The sequence below is a fragment of the Elaeis guineensis genome, chromosome 5 (genome assembly GCF_000442705.2).
Source record: "Elaeis guineensis isolate ETL-2024a chromosome 5, EG11, whole genome shotgun sequence".
In the NCBI taxonomy this organism is placed as follows: Eukaryota; Viridiplantae; Streptophyta; class Magnoliopsida; order Arecales; family Arecaceae; genus Elaeis; species Elaeis guineensis.
Genome location: NC_025997.2, coordinates 12,887,814 through 12,909,670, shown reverse-complemented (window position 1 = coordinate 12,909,670; position 21,857 = coordinate 12,887,814). Strand labels below are relative to the sequence as shown.

The following is a 21,857-nucleotide window of genomic DNA, read 5'->3' as shown; positions in this document are numbered from 1 at the left end:
TTATAGCAGGACCACTGTCCCAGTCCTAGCAGTAGTAGCTTGGTTTGTGGCACAGGGTCACTGGTTGTGGTTGCTCCCTTGGTGGCCAAGTCATGGAAAGTTTGTCGAGGTACTGTATGTCAGATGGGCCCAGGTCACACATGGTGTCGAGGTACTGTATGTCAGATGGGCCCAGGGCACATATGGTCCTGCTCATTTAAGCCATGACCTTGATGTGAGATCAAAGTTTTTGGTTGGATCTGAGTTAAAAGCAGATTTGATTCTCCTTGCCAATTGATTGAAGTGGGTCCTTTAGGAGAGGGAACCAAACATATTGGATTCAACATCACAAAAGCAGTTCAGGATCACTATGACCCATAAAATTTGTGATGCATCAAAAGTGGGGCACATTAGGTAGCGTATTACTTCAAAAAGTTCAAGTAGAAATCCAAATTTCATAAGATTCAAACTTGCTAGAGAGGTCTATTACATGTGTACCAAGTGATTGAAGATAATTTCTTTTCGTTTGAAACAAATTTCTCATTAGGGTGCCAGGATTAGCTTAATTGCTTCATGCAATGTCGGCTAATGTGTGATAGACTAACACTATAACAGTGATGATAGACTTACGAAGCCTTGGATATACCATGATATTGGAGTCAATGAAGAAACCAGCATATTTTAAATTTTCGCACCAACAACCGCACCTATGCACTCTTAGCTTCGGGAACTTCTCAAATTGGGAATAAAGTTGAGCAAACTTCGTGACCTAGGCATAAGCCTCATTTTAGGCTGCAGAGTAGGAACACGACATATTATCAATAAAATCTATCAAACTTCAAGGGTTCGATGCATCTTAAAATGAAAAAATAAGGTTTAGCAAACTTCATGACCTAGGGAGCAAGTCGATGATGTTTAATTTGAACACCTATTTAGGATAGAAAATAGGAATGCAACACATTGATGTAAAACACATGAGGATTCGAATAAAATCTTCTTAAAGAGAAAATAAGGTCAAATAGACCCAGGAACCAACTGGATGATGATGATTTTCAAAGCCTAATTTAGGCTACAAAGTATATAGGAATGCAACACATGATGTAACCTCTCAAAATTCCCGGGATTCAAGTGGGCACAACTAGCTTTCACAAGTTAATTTCCCTTGAACCCTATGGACAGGGACCTGAAATTCCAAAAAGCAGATGTGGAATGGAATGTAAAAGCAACTTCATGTCTTGCCCCGGATGGATGATAGATATAGATAGCTGTCGAGAATCTATCTCCATGGACCTATCTTGACATCTCACTTCGCCCACATTCGCCCAAAAATAGTAACATCCTGTTCTGATCTTTCTCAAACTCCCCCATATGAGAGAGAGAGAGAGCGCTTTCAACGTCAACGTTCTCGGCACGGTAAGCAATCTCCATCTGGTGAACGGAAAAGCCCACCCGTGTTGGCCCACAAGAAACGGGAGCCGGTCAGGTGGTGTGGTGTGGGCGCATCACCGCCTGACACGTACCTGAATTCTGGTGGGGCCCCCACACTAATCCACCGAATGCCGTCACGCTGGGTGCACCGCGAACGGTGAAATTCTTTAATACCACCTAAATCTCTCACGTAAAAAAGTTTGGGTATCAAAATACAAGTTGTCGACTAACGATGTTTTTGCTGGTAAGTGATGGTGAATGCGCTCCCACGTCTCAGCCCATGCTATCCGGATAATAGCCAGCCATTTGTCCTGAAGCCAAAAGCAAATTTGAAGTTTCGTTTTAATTAAGTCTCTAGTTATCACTTTCTTAATGGCTGTCATTGGTCGTACCGAGATCTAACAACTTCTGAGAAAAGGATTCTCTTCTTGGATGCTTTCATATGTGCCTGCTTTCCTTTCTTCCATGTCCGTCAATAGTTCATGCATCTAAAATAGCTCCAAATGTCAAAAGTTAATATTGGTGGATAAAAACTTTATAAAATCCTACGTGAAATTTATGTTTTCTATTATGGATCTGTACCTCGATCTCGACTGTGACATCCCATCGAACTATAGAAGATGGACGTCCGATAGAAATGCCGATATGACAGAGGCTGGTGGACACCCCGTCAGTAATAATTCTCAACTCTTCGGCCTCGGATGATCAATTCTAGATCGTTCTTAATCGATCTATTCCAGATCACTTGAAAGAAAAGCATCTGCTCCACACTCCAGTATCTCGATCTTGAACAATCTATTATAACTCGATCGTACCCGACATAATTTCTTCACCAGTTCCATCCCTCCTTCAAATTGAGAAAGTGCAGATAGAGTAGAACTTCTCTATGATTAAGTCTCCCATAAAGGGTAAATATCTTCTCCGAATCAATCTATGCTACAAATTCGAAAATCGTTAGAACTCAAAGATGGATACAACTCAAACTCCTTCCGTATAAATTAAGACTTCGAGACTCTCTAAGATACGCAATCGACTCCTTACTCTCTCCTCTCATTATTTTCCATCTCCTGACTTAAGCATCGGAAGGTCTTCACCGGATAACACCACTCCCGATGATAACTTGTTTTGCAGGTATTCAAGCGAAGCTCTAACAACGATTTCATCTTAACCACATCCACCTCCACGACAGACCTCAAATGGGAAGATTGCAGCAACATTTCCTATGCAACAGCTTATTGGGTATTTCTATATGCTGCCTATGATCATGTTTTAATTAGGTTGCAAGCCTCAGTTTCATTGCTACTATCAGTCGAATGGCCTACTATTTCACATGTAGCTAGCTGCAGTTAGAGTTAATTGAATTGTTAAGAGCTTACGCTTGGGACTCGAATTTCGCAATTAGCTACCATCGCTCTTTGTTGTAGAGGAAGAACTACGATACACATGGACTAGTTATTAGCAAGAAGCATCATTTTGCTACCTTATATATCTTCATGAATTATGATGGTTTAAATTCATCATGACACCAGTTTTATTAATTAATATCTGGAATTAGTCGCTATATCATGATGCACATAAGATGAGAAAGAGATGTGTGATGTGCGACAGCTACCACATGTACATTATGAATTAATTAGTATTGGAGGCAAAATTTTACTACTTATGCCACATGTAAATTATATCGATAAAAATTGTGTAGCACTAAAAAATGCTCTTAAAATATAGCTGGATAGGCTATAGATGTCAATCAGTACTTGGACTTAATTGCTGATGGCTATCTTCTAGATTCATACATACAAATTTTAATACGCTACTGATTTGCCATCCATGTTGTCATTACGAAGCGATCTCTAACCACCCAAACTTTCTGAACATGTCATCAAGCCAAGAAAAAGTGATGCCCAAACATGAGACCATATTCAAGAATGGATGTGCATTAATGATAAGCCATGAAAATCTAGCTATAGAAGACCCAAAAAAAAAAAAAAAAAAAGGAAAACTGCAAGCGGTTAGAAAGTAAATTACATGTAAATGGCCTTAAAAAACAAACTATCTACCTGGTGGATTGTTTCGCAACACTAAGCCAGATAAGCAAACCCAATATAGTAAAAATTGCACATTGGAGATAGGTTAAAATATTGTTAAGTCTAATTCAACTTGAGAAATAAAATCTATGGATGGCAGTGGAGATATTGGATAAGTCATTATCTATATCCGTTCGATACTTATCGGGTAATTTGAAAGGAAATGATCGGGTAAAGCTGCAATTTTTTTTTGCATATAAATTCAATAAATAAGAAATATAAAATAAATATTAAGATTTCTATGTAACATTAAATAAAATAGAGTTGAAAATATAGAACATAACAACCTAAATTTCAATAATAATAGAAGCATAACAAACAAATATAATATTTTTTTTAAAAAAATTGAATATCTCTTAAATTAAGAAAAATAATAAACTAAAAAAAATAAAAAACTATGCATCACGGTACACAACCTTTATATGTTTAGTCTTTTTTTATGCAAGAAGTGATTGGGATAAAAGACAAAAAGAAGATTTAAGAAGTGTTATATATATTTAAATTGGGTTCAAAAAAAATTTTAGCCTTATCCGCTTCTGTAATGAATCGGTTAAAATTAAAATCATTTTTCAATTAAAAAAAAAAAAAAAACACTATCCGCATTAGGATATAAAGGTGTAGAAAATTGCCGCTGCTCATAAAATCATGGCTACCAAATCCTAAAAAATTAGGGCCACATCAGATGTGGCGGAGAAAATTGCTACATCGAATCGGATGGAGAATAATAAATTCTAGGCTCACGCACTTATTGGTTTGCATACCGCTGACTCCTCCCATACTCTCAACTGTCAACTCCACATCCTTTCATATCTATTTTTTTTTCTTTTTTTGATAAAAAATTCTTTGTGCACCACGAGTGGTGTAGAAAATCCAACATGGAGTGCACCACCTCATCCGATTGATTTACGTAGTCACCACTTTCTAACACACATTTAATATCTACAGATTTATTTTTTATTTAAAAATTTTATATGACGAAAATATTTTTACTTTTTGAAAAAAATTATGACATCCCGTGGCAGAATATAGTTCAAGATATCATAATATAGCCTAAGATATCATAATATGATAGGGGCATTTTTATCCAACTACTTTTCAATGCGCATTTAATGCCTACAGATCGATTTTTTCGTTTGAAAATTTTGAATGATGAAAATATTCTTATTTTTTTAAAAAAATTATGATATCTTATACATATTATGAACGTAGGATGTCATAATATGGACATAGAATGTCATAAAGATTTTACTATGGTGCTTCATTATTATATTTTATTATAAAGGGTATTTTAGGTATATGTTTTCTCTTTCCACTCGTCCCACCCTCACGCCGCACCCCCCAACCCCCCTCCCTGGCCGGTAATGTGCTCGCCCCCCCCACCCCCTCGCATGCTCGTGCCGGCCCCTTCCCAAGGGTCTTCTCTCCCTTCATCGACGCTCGTGCCACTACCAAACCTCCCCCACCCCCTCGCATGCTCATGCCGCTCCATCCCCCTCGGGTCTCTTCCGTCGCAGTGTGCCTCACGTCCCCCCCTCCCTGGTGCCGTGCTCCCCCCTCCCCACACCTCTCCTTGCGCACCCCAGCATGCCTCGCATCCCCCACCATCGACCCCCCTCCCCGCACCTTGATGCCTCCACCCACCCCACCCCCCCTCGTCGTCTTCTCCACCGCAGCATGCCTTGCACCCTCTCCCCCAATCTTCTCCATCACAGCGCGCCTCACGCCCCCTGACTGTCTTCTCTACCGCAATGCACCCTGCATCTGCCTTCCTCCTGTAGCTCCCAAGTCTTCGTTGGTGCTCCCCTCTCCGCACGGCTCCACCACCATGCCCCCCTATCTCGTCAATGGTAGCCCCGCCACCCCTACACTCCCCTTCCCCCTCCCCCCCTCCCCTCAGTGGTCTTCCCTCGACTACCCCACCCCCGCTCTCCTCCTATAGCTTCTCTTGCCACCACCTCCTGCTATCTATTGCTTCTCCATGCCGCATCGCCTACCGCCATCTCCTTCCGCTCCTCAATGTTCGATGGCTCAGACGAGGGGTTTTCAGGAAAAAAAAAAAAAAGAGAGAATCCTGATCTTTAAAATATTTATCACACCAACCATGCATATGGACCTTTTATTCAGTTAAAATCTGAATGGTCCATATTTAATCCAATCGTAAAAAATATATAAAAAATTTAAAATTTAAAATATTTTTTGGAGTACTGTAGCAAAGGATAGGGATATTTTTATCATATAAAATTTTTAAATGAAAAAATCAATATATAGATATTAAATATACATTGAAAAATGATGGCTATATGGATCAATTGGATGAGATGATGCACTCTATATTGAATTTTCTACGCCGCCGGCGGTGCACAAAGAATATCGCTTGTTTTGATAGGGTCTCGTATCTGTTCACAAGGATCCTTTGTCGTGAAAGTAAATATCTTAGGTTCATTGCGTCACTCTTCCCTAGCATATACCTGAGAATATCTATTGAACTCGTCTACTGTAAACCTCGGCAGAAGCTTTGCTTTTGAGCATGTGACCGGTCCCATGAATCAATTATAGGACCTTGAGTGACTCCTTTACTCTCTTCTTCCCCATCTTTAGGGAGAACGAGACTTTGTCATCAGGTTCTATCTGCTAGGAATATGACTCCAGGCTAAGACCACTTCATGTACGTACCTTTATGACATACGTAAAACAGATGAAATTATATTTAATACATGACATGAGGGCTTTTATACTGTCTAATGGTTCAATTAAGCGTTATTATACTATGTGAATAAAGCATTTATTACAACCAACAAGTTTCTAAAAAGACTTCAACAACGTATAACTAAGAAGAAGGGTCACGCGGAGATCCGTTGATACACTCAATTGATACACGTTGCAAGCTCGCATTAGGCCACACACGCCGAGTCTCCACAAAGACGCAGCAGAAGATCATATACTTGCTGCCATAGGCAATTGCCATGGACCAATTGTTTTCCTGAACATGACGACTAATCTCACTGTATGCATTTCTCTACGTCTACAAACAATTTGAAACTGGAAGCCATGAAAAGGATTTGACAGTCGGTGCATCCATGGGTTCGGTAGTGACCTTGGATCCATTCAGGGTCACACGTCAGTTGTTTTCAGGACCATGTCTCTTCTGTAGCCTACACCAGACCTGTGATAAGACTAGAGAACAAATGCTAATCAAACTCGTCAATAGATATTCATTGTTAAATAAAATATGAAGCAACGATCCCAGCTTTGGTTTTCGATAGTCTCCACAGTGACACCAACGCATCCCTTTTAAAACTAAAGAAGAGTGGGTAGGTTTAGAAACCTCCAATTACCAAACCTTATCAACTTGGTACGGGAGGAAGGCCAAAGTTGATATCATATCATAGACTGATTTGTATCATGTGAAACCATATATACTTTAAGCTAATCCTCTTGTCTTTTCTATTCAAATACCCACTTTAATATGAAAGTTGGAGGGACCACTTGTATCTAGATAGGGAGGTGACACATCACCAAGCCATAAGTATTGAGAAAAAATAATCATGCAGTGCAAATAACAAGATGGTCGTATGTCTCGTAGAAATGAAGCATGTGTGGGATTTATCCTCATCTTATAAAAAAGGATTATATCTATCTCTTAGCCCCCATTATATCCACATCATCTTTACATCACCTCGCCATTCCATGTCAAAGTATTGTTTTGGGGGGGGGGGGGGGGGGGTTTTCCATCTCCCCCTCCATCTTCCTTAGTCTCCTCCTGTTTTCTAGAATGCTTTTGGCTCCAATCCATATCTTGGGGGAGTAGTCCCGAACGGAAAGTTAACATTAGCGCATCGTAAGAGGGAGGTGGGGCCCAGCGAGTTACTGTCCACGCATACGCCAAGATCGTGACGTGGCGATGAACAGGAGGACGTTGAGGATCGCGTGATGGGATGACGTCGGATGACTCCCCCGCGTAACGGAAGCCAAGGTTGTTGGGCCTCAAACCTATGCGTTTAGACCGACTTGGCTTGGCTTGGACATGTGTCAATCTTTTCGAAACGAATTGCAAGATGTTCTCATGCTATTTACGTTGCAAAGGATTCTAGCAGGCACCCATGATTGACGACCACCAAGACAACGCTTGTAGCTTGCAAGACTCGTTCACGTATATCGTGCAATCTAAGCACGGATCTTTCGCAATTTATATCGAGAAGTTTCACCTTGCAAATTGATTCATGGATGGGAGATTGACATTCCATGTGATTTACAAAATGGGCTCTTGAAATTGGCATTGATGGATGGGTGCAATATAGAAGAGCAAGCAATAAGATCTCATAAGACAGCCACTTTGCACAAGGGAAAAAGTTACAATAAGATCATAAGCCAGCCACTTTGCACAAGGGAAAAAGTTACATTACTTTTTAGTGTGTATGAGTTGTAACTACAACTAAGAATGTGAAGAACTAATACTAATTAGTTGCTGCCTAACACTATTTTAGTCAAGAGATGGAATGTGGGGAGCATCTTATCCAAACACAATCGCTAACAAAGGAGCCTATGGGCGTCCTTATCCATCTGTTGCTCTATCAACATCTAATGGGAGGAAATTAAACATAAAAACTGAAAACAAAGCAAATAAAGATAATCTAATGGTCTTTGCAGCTAAGATTGTTCCTCTTTTAGCGAGACATAGTCTGAAGGTAATTTGCTTGAACATCATGTGAACCTTATGAAATAAGAATCACTTATTTGAACACACTAACATCAATGATTGATGACGTAACTAGTATAATCCTAAATTACCAGATGCTGCTATCTTTGGCTTCAATAGCATTTATAACCAAAATGCAGATTTGATAAAAAAGACATGAAGATACGTGCACGTACAAGGTTAGCACATGTTCTCACACTGTGTACGCGTGTAGTTAATTATCAAGTAATCATATATTAAGCCATATTTAATGCATGAAAGTTCAGTGATTCTATGATACTGCGCCGCAGGTTTGCCACGTACGTCTCCAAAGCACTATGGATTGTTATTTTGTCACTCCAAAGCCCTGTGACCTTTCCATGAAAGAACCTTGTTGTAACCCTTGTGTCCGCTCACAAATAAGCCAGACCCACATCGATCTCGTAACCATATTAGTGTTGGTAACCTTAATGGGTTAAGGGCCTCTGTATCATAATTAGACTATAAGAATCATTGCTAAGTATTAATATTCGCCTGGTAACCAGGGTTGTTTATCCAAAAGATGCCAATTGTTTGCTTGAAACTTCCCATAACTATAGTCATCAAAAAAAGAATTTCTCATAACCATGTCACTCACAAGTTTGTTTTTTAATTAAGGCTGGGCTGTTGCATGCTTGGAAGATATTATCTTATAGAGTAAACTGTTCAGACTGCTCTCGAGGTTTGAGATAATTATATGATCTCATCTAACATCTCAAAAATATATCCTCAATTAAATATAAAAATTTAAAATTTAAAAATTATTAAAAAATATATAAAATATTTTAAAATTTAAATAGATTAGACAGTGATCATGTTAATAAGATCAAGTTTATTTAACAGAAAGATATAGGTAAAAGGTTACGTGTTATGTGTATAGTTAAAACATTAAATGAGAATCTATAGTTACCTCAGACTTCAAGGAAGGCTATTGTAATTTATTCTATCCAGCTAGATACAGCTAAGACCCGAGCCGTGGTCATAAATAGCACGTGGACAGCAGCTAACACGTAAGTGGTAATACACATACATGGAAGAAAAAGGAATATTCCATCGCAGGCGGGAGGAATATTCCCTTCCCCGGTTTTTGATGCATGAAAGGTGGGCGATGGCGGAAACGGCGGTTCTTCTCCTCACCCCAAGTTTGAAACGAACGGAAACGCTTTGCTTCGAATGGAAAGTAAGCTATTAGGCGAAAGCAAATCACATGAATAGAACCCTCTCCACTTGCCTCTCCCTTCTTCCCACCTTTAACCGAACTCTTCCTCTCTTCTCTCTCTCTCCCCCTCACCACCCCCCATCTTTTTTTTTTTTTTTTAACAAACCATCTTCTTCTTGCTTCCTCTTGGTTGGTGATGATGTCGTTCTTTTTGGCAGACTCCACAGGCCACTTGAAAAGAAGGGAAACTGTTGAGGTTTCTATAAAAATATGGGGTGATGAAAGTGCAAGAGGATTGAAACTAAGGGCCTTGTGGACTTGAGGCTTGAAGCTTGTGGTCTTCTTGTTTGATAGGTATTGAAATAGGTTTGAGTGGGACATGCCATGAGATCCATAAATTGCCTTAGAGCTTCAAAGGACCTATATTATTAGGTTTTGGAAATGGTAGAGAAATTATAGAGTGCAAGGACTAAATTATTTCAAGACTAACTAGTTCAACCACACCAAGATGACTATCATAAAGACTCAATACGGAAGACCACGGACGAAAATATCACTAAACTCAAAATCTAAGAGAACTTCATAATAAGAACTGCAGGGGTCCTTTTTTTTTTTTTTTTTTTTTTGAGGGGAAGAAGAACTGCAGTAGTCAATCCAAAAAAAGAAAAAGGTAGTATTTTTTAATCCAGTAAACAAAAATTGCATAACTCGTAGAACCAAGAAAATTTTCAGTACAAGAACAATTCCAATAATTAATCCAACAAAGCAACATATCCATTATAAATCCTAATTCAACAAAAGAATAAACTCATATTAGTGCTCACACCTTCATCTCGTTCCTATCTATTGAAGATCTTGATCTGTATATAAGCTAGACAATCAGAAGTGTATGTACAATACCAGTATCTAAAACACAAAGCCCTCTCTTATCTGAATAATAAGATATGAGAGGCCTTGGAGAGATAAGAGCCTAACAAATGGAGCTAACACATGGATTAATTAATCTTAAACTTTTCAGTACTTCCACATGTTCTCCAAGTCCATCACAGGTCCAGCCGAGCAAGGGTCATCAAGATCATCATAATGCTTTGATACCACAGAGGAGATCTCAGTGTTATGATCGGTGCTCAGACCCGTGTCCTGCGATGGACTGACCATCGACTGATTCGAGTACTGCTCCACCTTGCAAGTCCTCCTGATGGCCGATGATGCATCGTTGGTGGCACCTAATGCTCTCAGAATTGCATCATCCTGGTGCAAGTAGCCTAAATTGGGAGCTTCGGGGAGAGAGAAATATGGGCTTTGAGGAGGGACTTGGGCATAGAAGACTGCATTCTGATGTTGATTTCCTGAGCTTGCTTGAGGACTGATACCTTGCTGGTTCTCCACGCCTAACATGGAGGAGTAAAAGGAAGGCATGGATGAAGAGCTTGAAGGAATCCCCTTGAATTCGAAGCCCTCGCCATCGTTGGTGTAGCTTGGACTTGGCCTGATATTGGAATTGTAGTAAGGGGGATCCAATAGAGGAGGCAATGTGGAAGAGTCCAGGAAATCATCTCCAAAAGAGCTCATCCTCTCGAGTCCTGCATCGGGTTTTTCTTGATTCCAATGTTCTTATGGAATACCCTACTGACAACCCACGCATCCTGCATCATAGAACTCAGATTCCTCAAAAAAAAAAAAAAAAAAAAAAAAAAAGCTAGTATGGATGTGGGTCAAATACTGAAAAAGTAAGGAAAAGACGCAATGATTGCTTATCCTCTAAAGTTAACAGAAAATACCATGGTTCTGAAGGGAGAAAAAGTAATTAAAAAAAAAAAAAAATTCGCTGTGTGTGAGAGAGAGGGAGGGAGGGAGAGATAGAGATAGAGATCTATAGAGAAAGAGAATAGAAATTAAGTACCTTGATGGTTTTCGGGAGATTGGAGTAAGGGGCCTTGCCTTCAAGCCTGTATTCATGCATGACCCAGTTGGTCTTCTCCCCCTTGGGAGCTCTCCCCTTGTAGAATACAAGGGTCTTCTTCATGCCAACCAGGATTCCTCTCCCCCTATAAATCTCCTTATCCTTTCCTGTGGCCTTCCAATAGCCAGCTTCTGTGGCTCGGTTGGTCCTCATGCCAGTTGGGTACTTCCTGTCCCTCTGGCAGAAGAAGTACCACTCCTTCTCTCCCATCTTTGCCTTGCCTTCTCATGAGAATAGTACAAACAACAAGAAAATTTTAGAAACTAAGAACCAAACCTAGAAACGAGACAAACAGAAATTCATACATGAAGAAACAACAGAGAAGGTCTAAAAGAAGAGAAGAGGCTTACTTGGAAGATCCCATGGCTCGCACTTGTTCAAATCCACATCTCCTACAGCTATTGCACTGAAGCCATGGTTAAGAACCTTTGGAGAGAGGTAGTGGGTGATGATCTCTTCATCTGTGGGGTGGAATCTAAAGCCTGGGGGCAGGTCTATACTGTCCTCCCCCTTGTTGAGGACTGGGGCGTCCACCATGGTTGCACCTCTAAAAGAAATCACCGGAGATAGAGAGAGAGCCAAAAAAAAAAAAAATCTAGAGGATAAACACAATTAGTACTCACCAATCCCAACAACAGAAGAACTAGACAGGGTTGGAGACCCAAGAAAATGGAAACGGAAGGAAAGGAGAGAGATTAATGGAGGAACAGCAAGGTGAGCTGTGATTTCGAGGTGGGGATTTAAGAAAGAAGAGAATAGAGGAGAGACACCCACTTAAATAGAGGGATTCCTCAAGGCCTAAGATCCGTGCTGTTGAAGGCACTTCTCCGAGAAGCCTCTCAATGGAGGAGATCTTTCTTAATTTATTGCTGCTGTTATTGTTTTTATTGCCAAATATTATTCTTTTCAGCATTATAATATGCTAAGTTTGTCCTGGTCTCTCGCTCCAATGTTTTCACCTCCATGTTCTTTATTTGGTTCAGTTCCTCTGGTGTAGTTTCTAGGTATCTACTTCTCTTTGACAAACAGGTTTCTGGAAAGGGGCTTTCTGTGGTGTGGACCAATGTTTCTGGCGGTGATCTTGTGGAGGTATTAACTAATTCAAAATTTACTGTGGTAAAAAAGTGGGGTCGGATGGATGGAGGCGTTGATGATAAGATTGAAAGATTCACTGGTACATACTACATGCACATGAACCTAATCCGCGGCAGTTTAGTTTCTACTAACGAGTCTCTATTCAAAGTTTGGAATCACCCCCTCCTCCATTAAGACCTCTTCCGTTTTCATGACGCATGCCAGAAAAGATTTGTCTGCAAAAAGTGAATCTTCATGCTTCGGCTTAGCTCAGCTCATTGCTGGCTCGCATATTACTTTAATCAAAATTTTGAACAAATTTAACCAAAAAAAAGAAAAAACCAAGAAACTTTGGAGGGAAATTAATGTGAAATATCTTGCAATTTATCATTTCTTTTCTGCAGAACAGTTCTCTTTGGGGTCTTATTTCATTCTTCACGTGTGAAAAGAGACTTGACAAAGTCAAGGGGCAAAATAGACCTCTTCAGCTTTTTATTCCACTTCCAAGTCTATAAAAAGTTTTGACAAGGTCAAGAGGTAACATGCAGATTCAAAAGTGCATATGATACATCTATGGTTATGTTGGTAGCATGGGTGACATTCGAATAAATTAATCCTTGAAAAAGAAAAAAATCAACAATTACCTCCAACTCTACTTCATAAAATAAATCAGCAATTAAAGTCATGTAACATTTCCACTATCACCAGATAAGGTCATCACTTAGTCAAAATACATCAGCTCCAAACATATTAAGGTCATTACTTAGGAAGTCCCCTCTTTCTTAAATCAAATTATAATAATTCAAGACATATTAGGGAAAAAAAAGCCCAGTTTTATCTAAGCAGCTACATCCTTCATGAGAGGGCATCGGCGCTACGATAGATGCATAGATATAAGAGAGTAAAGAAAAAAAAATATTAAAGAAAATAATCAAAATAAAAATTAAAGATGTTAAGCTGAAAGGATTAACCCTGAGCATCCAAGAATTGTTGTAGATTGCGCAAGAAACAACACTAATGCTCCAAGGAAAAAAACACTTTTCATATTAGCTCGTGATTTTTTCGGTCATATATAAAATCCATCATGTATAAAATGTATCACCAATATTTCTCAGTCAAATTGAAAGTAATGGTAATACGCATGAAATTTTTCATCAGGTTAATATCATGCGATAAACAAGTTCAACAATTCATTTTTCAGAGTCTTTATTTCTTTCAAATTTTAGCTCCGTTGGAAAAAACAAAAAACAAGCAGTAGCCGAGCCGCTGGAGAGGAGCCAAAGATGAAAACGGCTCAAGCGCCAGCACGCGTTCACACTCTGACAGAAGTTTAAAACGGCCAACTCTTCTCAACCGAAAAAAAATAAAAAAGAAAGCTCTCCAATATGTGGGCCCTGAACTCAGCTGTAACGGGCGATCAGTGATCACCGCCCCCCACAAAAACGTGTCGCCCGCGGGATCCCGCCGGTAAACCGGTAGCGGCGCGGCCCAAGATTCCGCTACGCGCCAGCCCTTCGCTTCGCCACCTCATTCCAACGTGTTCGCCTTATCGCCGTTTAAAATCTAAAAAAATTTCGGCGAAATTCTCCCCCGCTACCAAAAAAAAACGAAATAAAATAGAGAGTTGGAGACGAATAGTGCAGAAAAAGCCGTCTGGGACCCAGGTGGCGAGGTGCAGAAGCCAAGGTAGAGAGAGAAAGTGGCCTAACTAACTTCGCAGTGTTGACTTTATGTACCGACCCGGAAGAGAAGCTTCTCATGCTGACGGATGATTACGTGCACGGGGACCCATTACCGGCGGTTCAACTATAACGGCCGAGACCGGTCTTAATACACCGACCGGGCCACCTCAGCCGTCTGATGAGTGTTTCTTCTTCTATGATCTATCGGTTGTCAGAACGGGGAATTAAGTCAATGATAGTTGTTAGAGCATTACGAATTTACCCGTTGATGCTTCTAGAAGGACTGTGGCAGTGTGTCAGCTTTCTAAGGATCGGACCGGAGAAAATGAAGTGTTTAGATATCCAATTTTCGAAGATTTTTGCGCATTTGGTTTATCAATGTAACTGTAGGCTAATGATCATCCAAGGTGAATCAACTCGACCGAGATAAGGAAAATTATAAAGGCATTTTTGGAAACCATTGCGACACTAAATCAAGATTTCATTTCTTTGTCACACAATCAGGTTGTTGATCTGGTCTCTTTTTATTTCTGATTTCATTTCTCCAGTGGAGTGTGTGATGGTTTATTTACCATTGCACTCGAAGAAAAGAAAAGAGAGTAATCTATATTATATATAAGGTTCCACATTGTTTCAACTTGTGCTTTCACAAATAGGTGAGGACATTTTGGCTGACTAGCTTTTGTAGACTTGATTGTTCAAATTTTGACTTATGTGCATTAATGTGATCTAATCTTTTCAATAAAACCACTGGTAGTGCTCATCAGTAGCAAATCAGCTATAACATGATCAAGATAATCATGGCAAAAAAAAAAAAAAAAGAAGAAGAAAATATCAACTCTAACTAGATGGGGAAAGTTACTGTGAAACATCAGGAAACCGCTAAAAAAATATACATTGCTTCTCTGAAGGTACCCTGTTACTTTTATAAGTAATTTAATCTCCGTAGACTTATATATATGTTTTTGTTCATATTCTCTACATATTTTTCTGTTCAGAGAAAATTGTACCATATTTATTTCTCAAAGGCATCTCCTAAAAAATTCTCATGATCCAATGCACTGGTCCATGTTTAAAGTATGTGAGTTTGTTAGAAAATCAAACTAATTGCAATAGTTCTCTATTTGTCTCATATAATTTCTTGATGAATATTAATGAACCCATCAAAAAATGATGTCCCATGTTTACTATGGCATACAAGGTCGTTGAATATGTGTTCATAGCTACATGCCATGATAGTACCTTTTGCACATCACAGGGAATAGTTTAGCAAATGACGATGATAGATTGCATCATCTCATGATGTTCTATTTTGTTACTCTAATAATTATTATAAATTTGCTGTAAGTTAAGCCATACTAGCACAATCTTACTCAAATAGAATCTATGATTGGAGGAGATCGGACTGCATCAAGTTTGATAACATCTGAAATCATCAGGTTTTTATGGACCACCAGAGTGTAAATACTACCAACTATTCCAATGAATCGAAGCAAGAATTTAACAAGTAACTAGAAAAGGGCATTTTCCGACTTGAGTTAAAGAGTCTCTTCCAAAGTGGAGGGAAAAAAAGGCAAGAGAGAAGGGTAATCATTGGCTTGTAACTCCATTTGCCACAATTGCCATATATTTTACATTTACTTCCCTCGATCATGATTAGCTCTTAATTCTAGTGCATAAAAATCTAGTTAAATCAAAATGAAGGTGCACGGCATTGCCATGTGGGGGCTTGTTGCGGCGGTGGTCGTGTTTCGTGACGTCAGGTATGTGTTCACTATCGCATGGAATGGCAGCTGGCGACGACCAGCAGGCACATGGGAGAACTTAAGATAATGTAATTTGGATTAGGGGGATGATTAGGGTCTGAAAGTGCTTTTGAGTTGGTATAAAGCCATCCCCTTTTACAAATGAGCGGACAGATGCTAGTGGATTGGTTTGTCCCAAAGACCTAAAAAAGGAGCACATCCTTTTGAGGAATCACAAAGCTTGTATGTTTATTTTATCAAAGACCTAGCGATAATTTAGTAAGAGTTGATCGTATGCACAAGGTGAGACTTGGGGTGGTGGATGGATGTAGCCTATATATGTAATAGCTTGAATTAATGTGACATATTCAATATTTGAAGTCAATCTTCGAGTAGAATTTCAGAATGGCACATGGGGACCCTCAACATGCGGGCTTGCCAACTAACACGTCTCAGGCAAGTCTTGGAGGCTATGTGTGGCCTAAAAACTTTGAAAAGAGACTTGCGAGATAAGCCGGGGTATGTCCGGTGCTCATTGAGCTGGCACCGCATGGCATCAACATCGGTGCCTCGGAGTCCACTTCTTCCACGCACCAATCAAATGATTAATGGGATAACTGTTGGACATCAATAGTGACTAAAATTGGGCATATTCTTATGCAACAACTTATATTTTGATGGGCCATGGAACATGCTAGCTGGAATACTGATTCCATATCCCTGAGACTCTTCTGCCCGCGACGTTACATGGTAGACTTCACAAAAATTGCCAAAAATTGCCAATTGGGGTGGGTCACAAGTGGAGTTAGCATACATGGAGCTCATCTTTTCAAGAAAATTTTTGAACATCAACCCAGCTCATGCTAGCGTCAGTCTTGTTATAACAAATAACCACGCGCATACACAAATATACATATTTTATAAACACACACACATATATATATATATATATACACACACATGCGTGTGCACACTCGCACACACAAACATATATATATTTGATTACATTTGAATGATTTTTTATTTAAAATTGATTAGATTTAGATGGACGAAAAAAATCCTCCATACCAAAACACACATAATTTAAAGGCCCTAACCTTAGCATCAAATGGCCCAAAAATTAGAAGTCTAAATATTGTTATATTATATATATATATATTTGATCACTTAATGTAGGGATCCCCAAATTGCATGAATCAGCGCACAAACAATGGCAGTTGTCATTAGACTTGATTTGCTTGTAGGAAGATAATTGACACACGGCATTTTCCTTTTAAAACTTTCTAGTTTCCTCTCTCTCTTTCTACCCACTACATAATGTGACTCGCAATGGATATTCAAATGGGACTGTAGGATAATCGAAATAACCGTCGTACCCTTGTTGAAAATTTTAAAAATATTGTAAATAAAAGCAAATCTATAATAAAAATAAAAGTCTTAGCTATGCAGCATACGAGATTATTGTCATTGTATTTTACCCTCAAATATCAAGCCAAAGAACACAAGGTAAGAAAATTTTTCATATCCAACCAAGATAGAGTCACTTTGATTAATTAATGTGAGCTTCGCCGCAAAAACAAAAAAAATCCCCTACTTCTCCATATGCTAAGGATTTCCTTCGGTAACCATTAGGTCGAATTAGAGGAACAATCCACCCTTCGATCCCAAACCATACCTAGTCAAACAAACCATTTTTGGTATGAGCGAGAGTGGTGGACTTGCTTCCCTGGCCAAAAGAAATTGGAGACAATTAAACTCCAACCTTCACCGGTACTGTAGGCCCGAGCAGCTCAACTGCCTCATCTTTCAAAATGATGTGAGAATTGGTTATCGACGACCACAACAACAGCATGACCAGCATTGTGAATGTGCGTAAAATCGAAGTGCCGGCTTGAGATAGACTCACAATGGACATCTCATGGGAAATGTGTGACATGCATTCATACCATGAAAACGATACTCCCAAACTAATTAATGTACTTCTTGGCTTCCGATGTGTTCAATCTTTCGTATGTTCTTGTGCACTCATCAACGAAAAATTATTAATTATAATACTGAGATCATTCAGTAAAAAAACCATCACATCATTTAAGAAAATTTTTTTTTTATTTAAAATATTAAAAATTATCAGCTGATGAAACATAATAAATAATAATTTTTTTTTTCATTCAAAAGTTTCAACGGATAACACTATATTATTTTCCAACAATAAATAACGTGATGATTTTTTATTGAATAATTCAAGATACACATAATCAATAATCTCCGACAGCCTACCTAGTCAACAGTAAATTTGAACCATCATCGCATCAAGGTCTCCAGTCTACGTTTAGAAGTGATGCGAATCAAAGTACACATGCACCGTCTACGTACTAGAATTTGGACGCGTAATGGGTCGGGTAGGTCCGCGTCCGCGTCCTGGGTCGGGTAGGTCCGCGTCCGCGTCCTGGGTTGGACCAACGTGCAGTTTTCCGGATTCGAAGTAATGGAGCCAACAACGTGCCATGCTTTGTATTGCATATTCCAAAGCGCGCCACCTTTTTTACGTGTCGATTAGTGTGGTTGTTTGGCGATTGAGCTGGACATCAAAGCAAAGTTGCCAATTGTCTCGTACCAAACACCTTTTGGACGGAGAAAATGCTCGAGAATCTAACCGTCACCTTTTCCCTTTATCCGTTTATATTGTTTTCTAATTTATGGTGACTTTTTCCTTACACAATTAACAATGAAAATATGAATCTAAAACCTTTAATTTATCTTAAGCTCGATTGCTTTACCTTTTATTATTATTATTATTATTATTATATATATATATATATATATATATATATTTTTTGGGCATTAGGCGCAATCCGAATAGCTTTATAAGCCTCCATGCCGCAATGATTGGAAAATATTATTCCACCTCTAGTTAATTAGGACCCGGCAAAAAAGTGGTTGGCAGGTAGAGATATTAGATTCTACAATAGAACTAGATTGCGTTCGGCTTCGTAGTGTTGTTCAAATGTTATCTTGCTACGTGTCAGAGCAAACTTGTCAATTGTCTGCACCTAAATTTATTTCTTTCGGATGCAAGACCCAACTCAGAAACCTCCACGGCCTCTTATGCTGTCAATGCGAAATGCAATCCACCAACACCTTGGACATCCCACCGGACGCAATGATTGGAAAAAACTTGTTGTGACTACAACTGGCATTCAATTATGCTTAGCAGGTACATAGATTGGATCTGAATGATAGAGCTTGATCATATTAAACGTTTTATTCCACGCCCTGACCAAAATATTATCTTGCTGTATGTCCATTAGTGGATTGCCTTAGCAACCGAACAGGACATCAGATCAAATTTGTCAATTGTCTTATGAGTTTTTGGACAAGGAAAATGTTTACTGGAATGTGACGTAGTTGATGATGTGTCTTTCCATGTTGGATCTTAGACTCAATCAGAGCAGCCTGGCCATGGTCATATATATGCAGTCATCTACATGAACATCAAACATAGCACATGGTTTGAGGGTAGGAGGGTGCCAACCATGGACTTTAATTAGTCATGGCGGCCAACATGTGGATTCAAATTTAAGTTCAACAAACTATGGTAATAAATTAGAAAAATTTGGTGTACTCAAATTGCTCGGTTGTTCCTGTGTCTAGCACCAAGAGCTACATAAACCTGCTACCTGCTGGTTTAAGGCTGACGAAACATCCTATGAATTCTGATTTCTCACTTCTCATTTTTGATACCAATGTTTATTGAAAAGTGATATAAATGTGTCTCGTAGTACCTAATCTGCTTAACGCTACTCATGACAAATAATTTTAGTATATTCTTTATGCCCGATTGGTATAAGGATTTCATAGAATACGCACGGCAAGAAGCTAAAATAGGTGTTTTGCGGTGGAGATAGGTACGAAGTTTCCAGCACGGATCTCCAGAATTCACTACTGTAACTCTATAAGCCCAATAGTTAGAGGAGCCCAATCTAGCTTTTGGTAGGTTAGACTACAAGCATGAGAAATTCTTTGTCCACTGCCTTAGGTAGAGAAGAAAAATACACCACTTCACCGAGCCATGTAGCACAATTAATAAGAGGGTAAGTATTTATTGCAGCTTAGTTTTTTTTTTTTCCGATCAAAATGCCCTTCTCCACATTTTACTCTATTTTATTTATTCTTGACTATGGTATCATAGATAATAATAGGCTTCATAATAATGATATGATATTCTATTGCATCCTATAAAAAATTATTGAGATATCTTAAAAAATAATATGATGTCATAATAGTGGTATGACATCGTGTTACATCCTATAATATTCTGCTGTATCCTATAAATAATTATCAAAATATCATAAAAAAAAAATAAAAGAACGTCATAATAATAGTATGAAATTTTGTTGTTTCCCATAACATCCTATTACATTCTATAAATAATTATTAGAATATTATAAAAATTAATATGATGTCATAATAATAATATAATATCCTGTTGCATCTTATAACATCCTGTTGCATCCTATAAAAAAGCAACAAAACTTCATAATATTATCCGGGATATCATAGCATTCAATAAAAAATAGTATTTTAGTTAGAAAAAAAATGAAAAAAAAATCTTAGCTGCATTAAATATCTGCTCTTTATTAATTGTATTATGTTGTCCAATTAGATGAAATGGTGCATTTTTTTCTCAATCACACATGATAGACAAAAAATTCTACAAGCATAAATCCTTGAATAAGAGCACAAAACTTTAAATGAGGTTTCATGAGCCCGGGCCTGAGTACAATCTATTAGCCCATTAAGGCCTTGTATCTTCTAGGAAGACTTGTCGAAGATGATAAAACCATCGAGAATCACGATATCTTAGACCATGCATCATGCCCGTCTGAATTGCTGTTATCCTGTGATTTTATGCCTAAGTTTGTTTTAAGCAGCTTCTTTTGTGTCCTACTTATGGGTTTCTCCAACAAAAGTAGAGAATGCACATAATCGAGATGACATTGAGTTCTCGATAAATCGCTAATAAAAGCCTATTTGAATATTCCTGCAGCATGCCACATCTAACCCAACATCTTCCAAAATCCTGCCAAAGTCCAGCCTAAATCCCAAGCCCATGAGCTTGTTGAGGTCTCTGCTTTTCCTTGCTGGGTTGAAATAAGCCATGTTTGAATGAGATTTCTCACACATAAATCCAACAGGAAATTCAATTCAAATCAAGTCCTAAATTTTCTATATGGCTGCCTATATTTTTTATCTGTTTTGGCTTTTTTTTTGATAAAAATCTGTATTGCCTTTCAAACACCTGCTAAGTATTGCTTTTTCTTTGGTATTTTGGTGCCAATAGTCCATTGATTTTGTTGCTGCTTAAATCGATCGAGGCCAGAAGACGGACGTATAAGGTTAAAAGTCAGACGCTTGGTCATAGTGCAGAGATGCTGGCACTGGAGCAACCTGTAAGACAAATCATAAATCAAAAATTATGGCTCCAACGAGGATTCTTCGACCTTAAATCAGAAAAATAGAGAACAAAGGAGCAGTAACTATTCTCTAAAAGAGATTCGATTTAACTTACCTAGGTCTTCAGAGCTCTAGTTGTTTATATAAAAGGATATCGGACAGCTGGTTGTATAGCTATGTGATCGTGCGATCCGAAGATTATCGATCGTTGAAATTGTCATAGTGGGCGAGATAATTCAGCTCTTGATTGCTCCCACAAAATTAGAGGAGACTGTTACATTGGTTTATTATCTGTTCGGGATGGACAACTATCACACACAATAAAGCATAAGTCAGTTGAGGCAGCTCATATACAGATCGAATTTCGCGGATGCCTCAACTCAGTAGGAAGACTGACTCCTCAGCCCATACGACAATCAGTGATCGTGTTGACGACCCGAGAGCCTGAAATATCTTACGATGTAATGTCGATCCAAGGTGCTCACGGTATCTCCCGTAACACTACCCCCTATTATCGAATCTGAGAATCAGACGAAGAGAGTACTCCAAAAGTGCCTCGGACCCGATGCCGGGCG

General features: G+C 38.8%; 1 protein-coding gene across 1 annotated transcript; it reads right to left on the bottom strand.

Moving 5' to 3' along the window:
* Window positions 1-10,116: 10,116 nt before the first annotated feature.
* LOC105044906 (NAC domain-containing protein 100) lies at window positions 10,117-12,213 on the bottom strand. The gene is given in 4 exon segments (XM_029264550.2): window positions 10,117-10,953; window positions 10,956-11,010; window positions 11,268-11,548; window positions 11,678-12,213. Coding segments are annotated over 4 exon segments (1,098 nt in total). The 5' UTR covers window positions 11,865-12,213; the 3' UTR covers window positions 10,117-10,378.
* Between the last annotated feature and the right edge of the window lie 9,644 nt (window positions 12,214-21,857).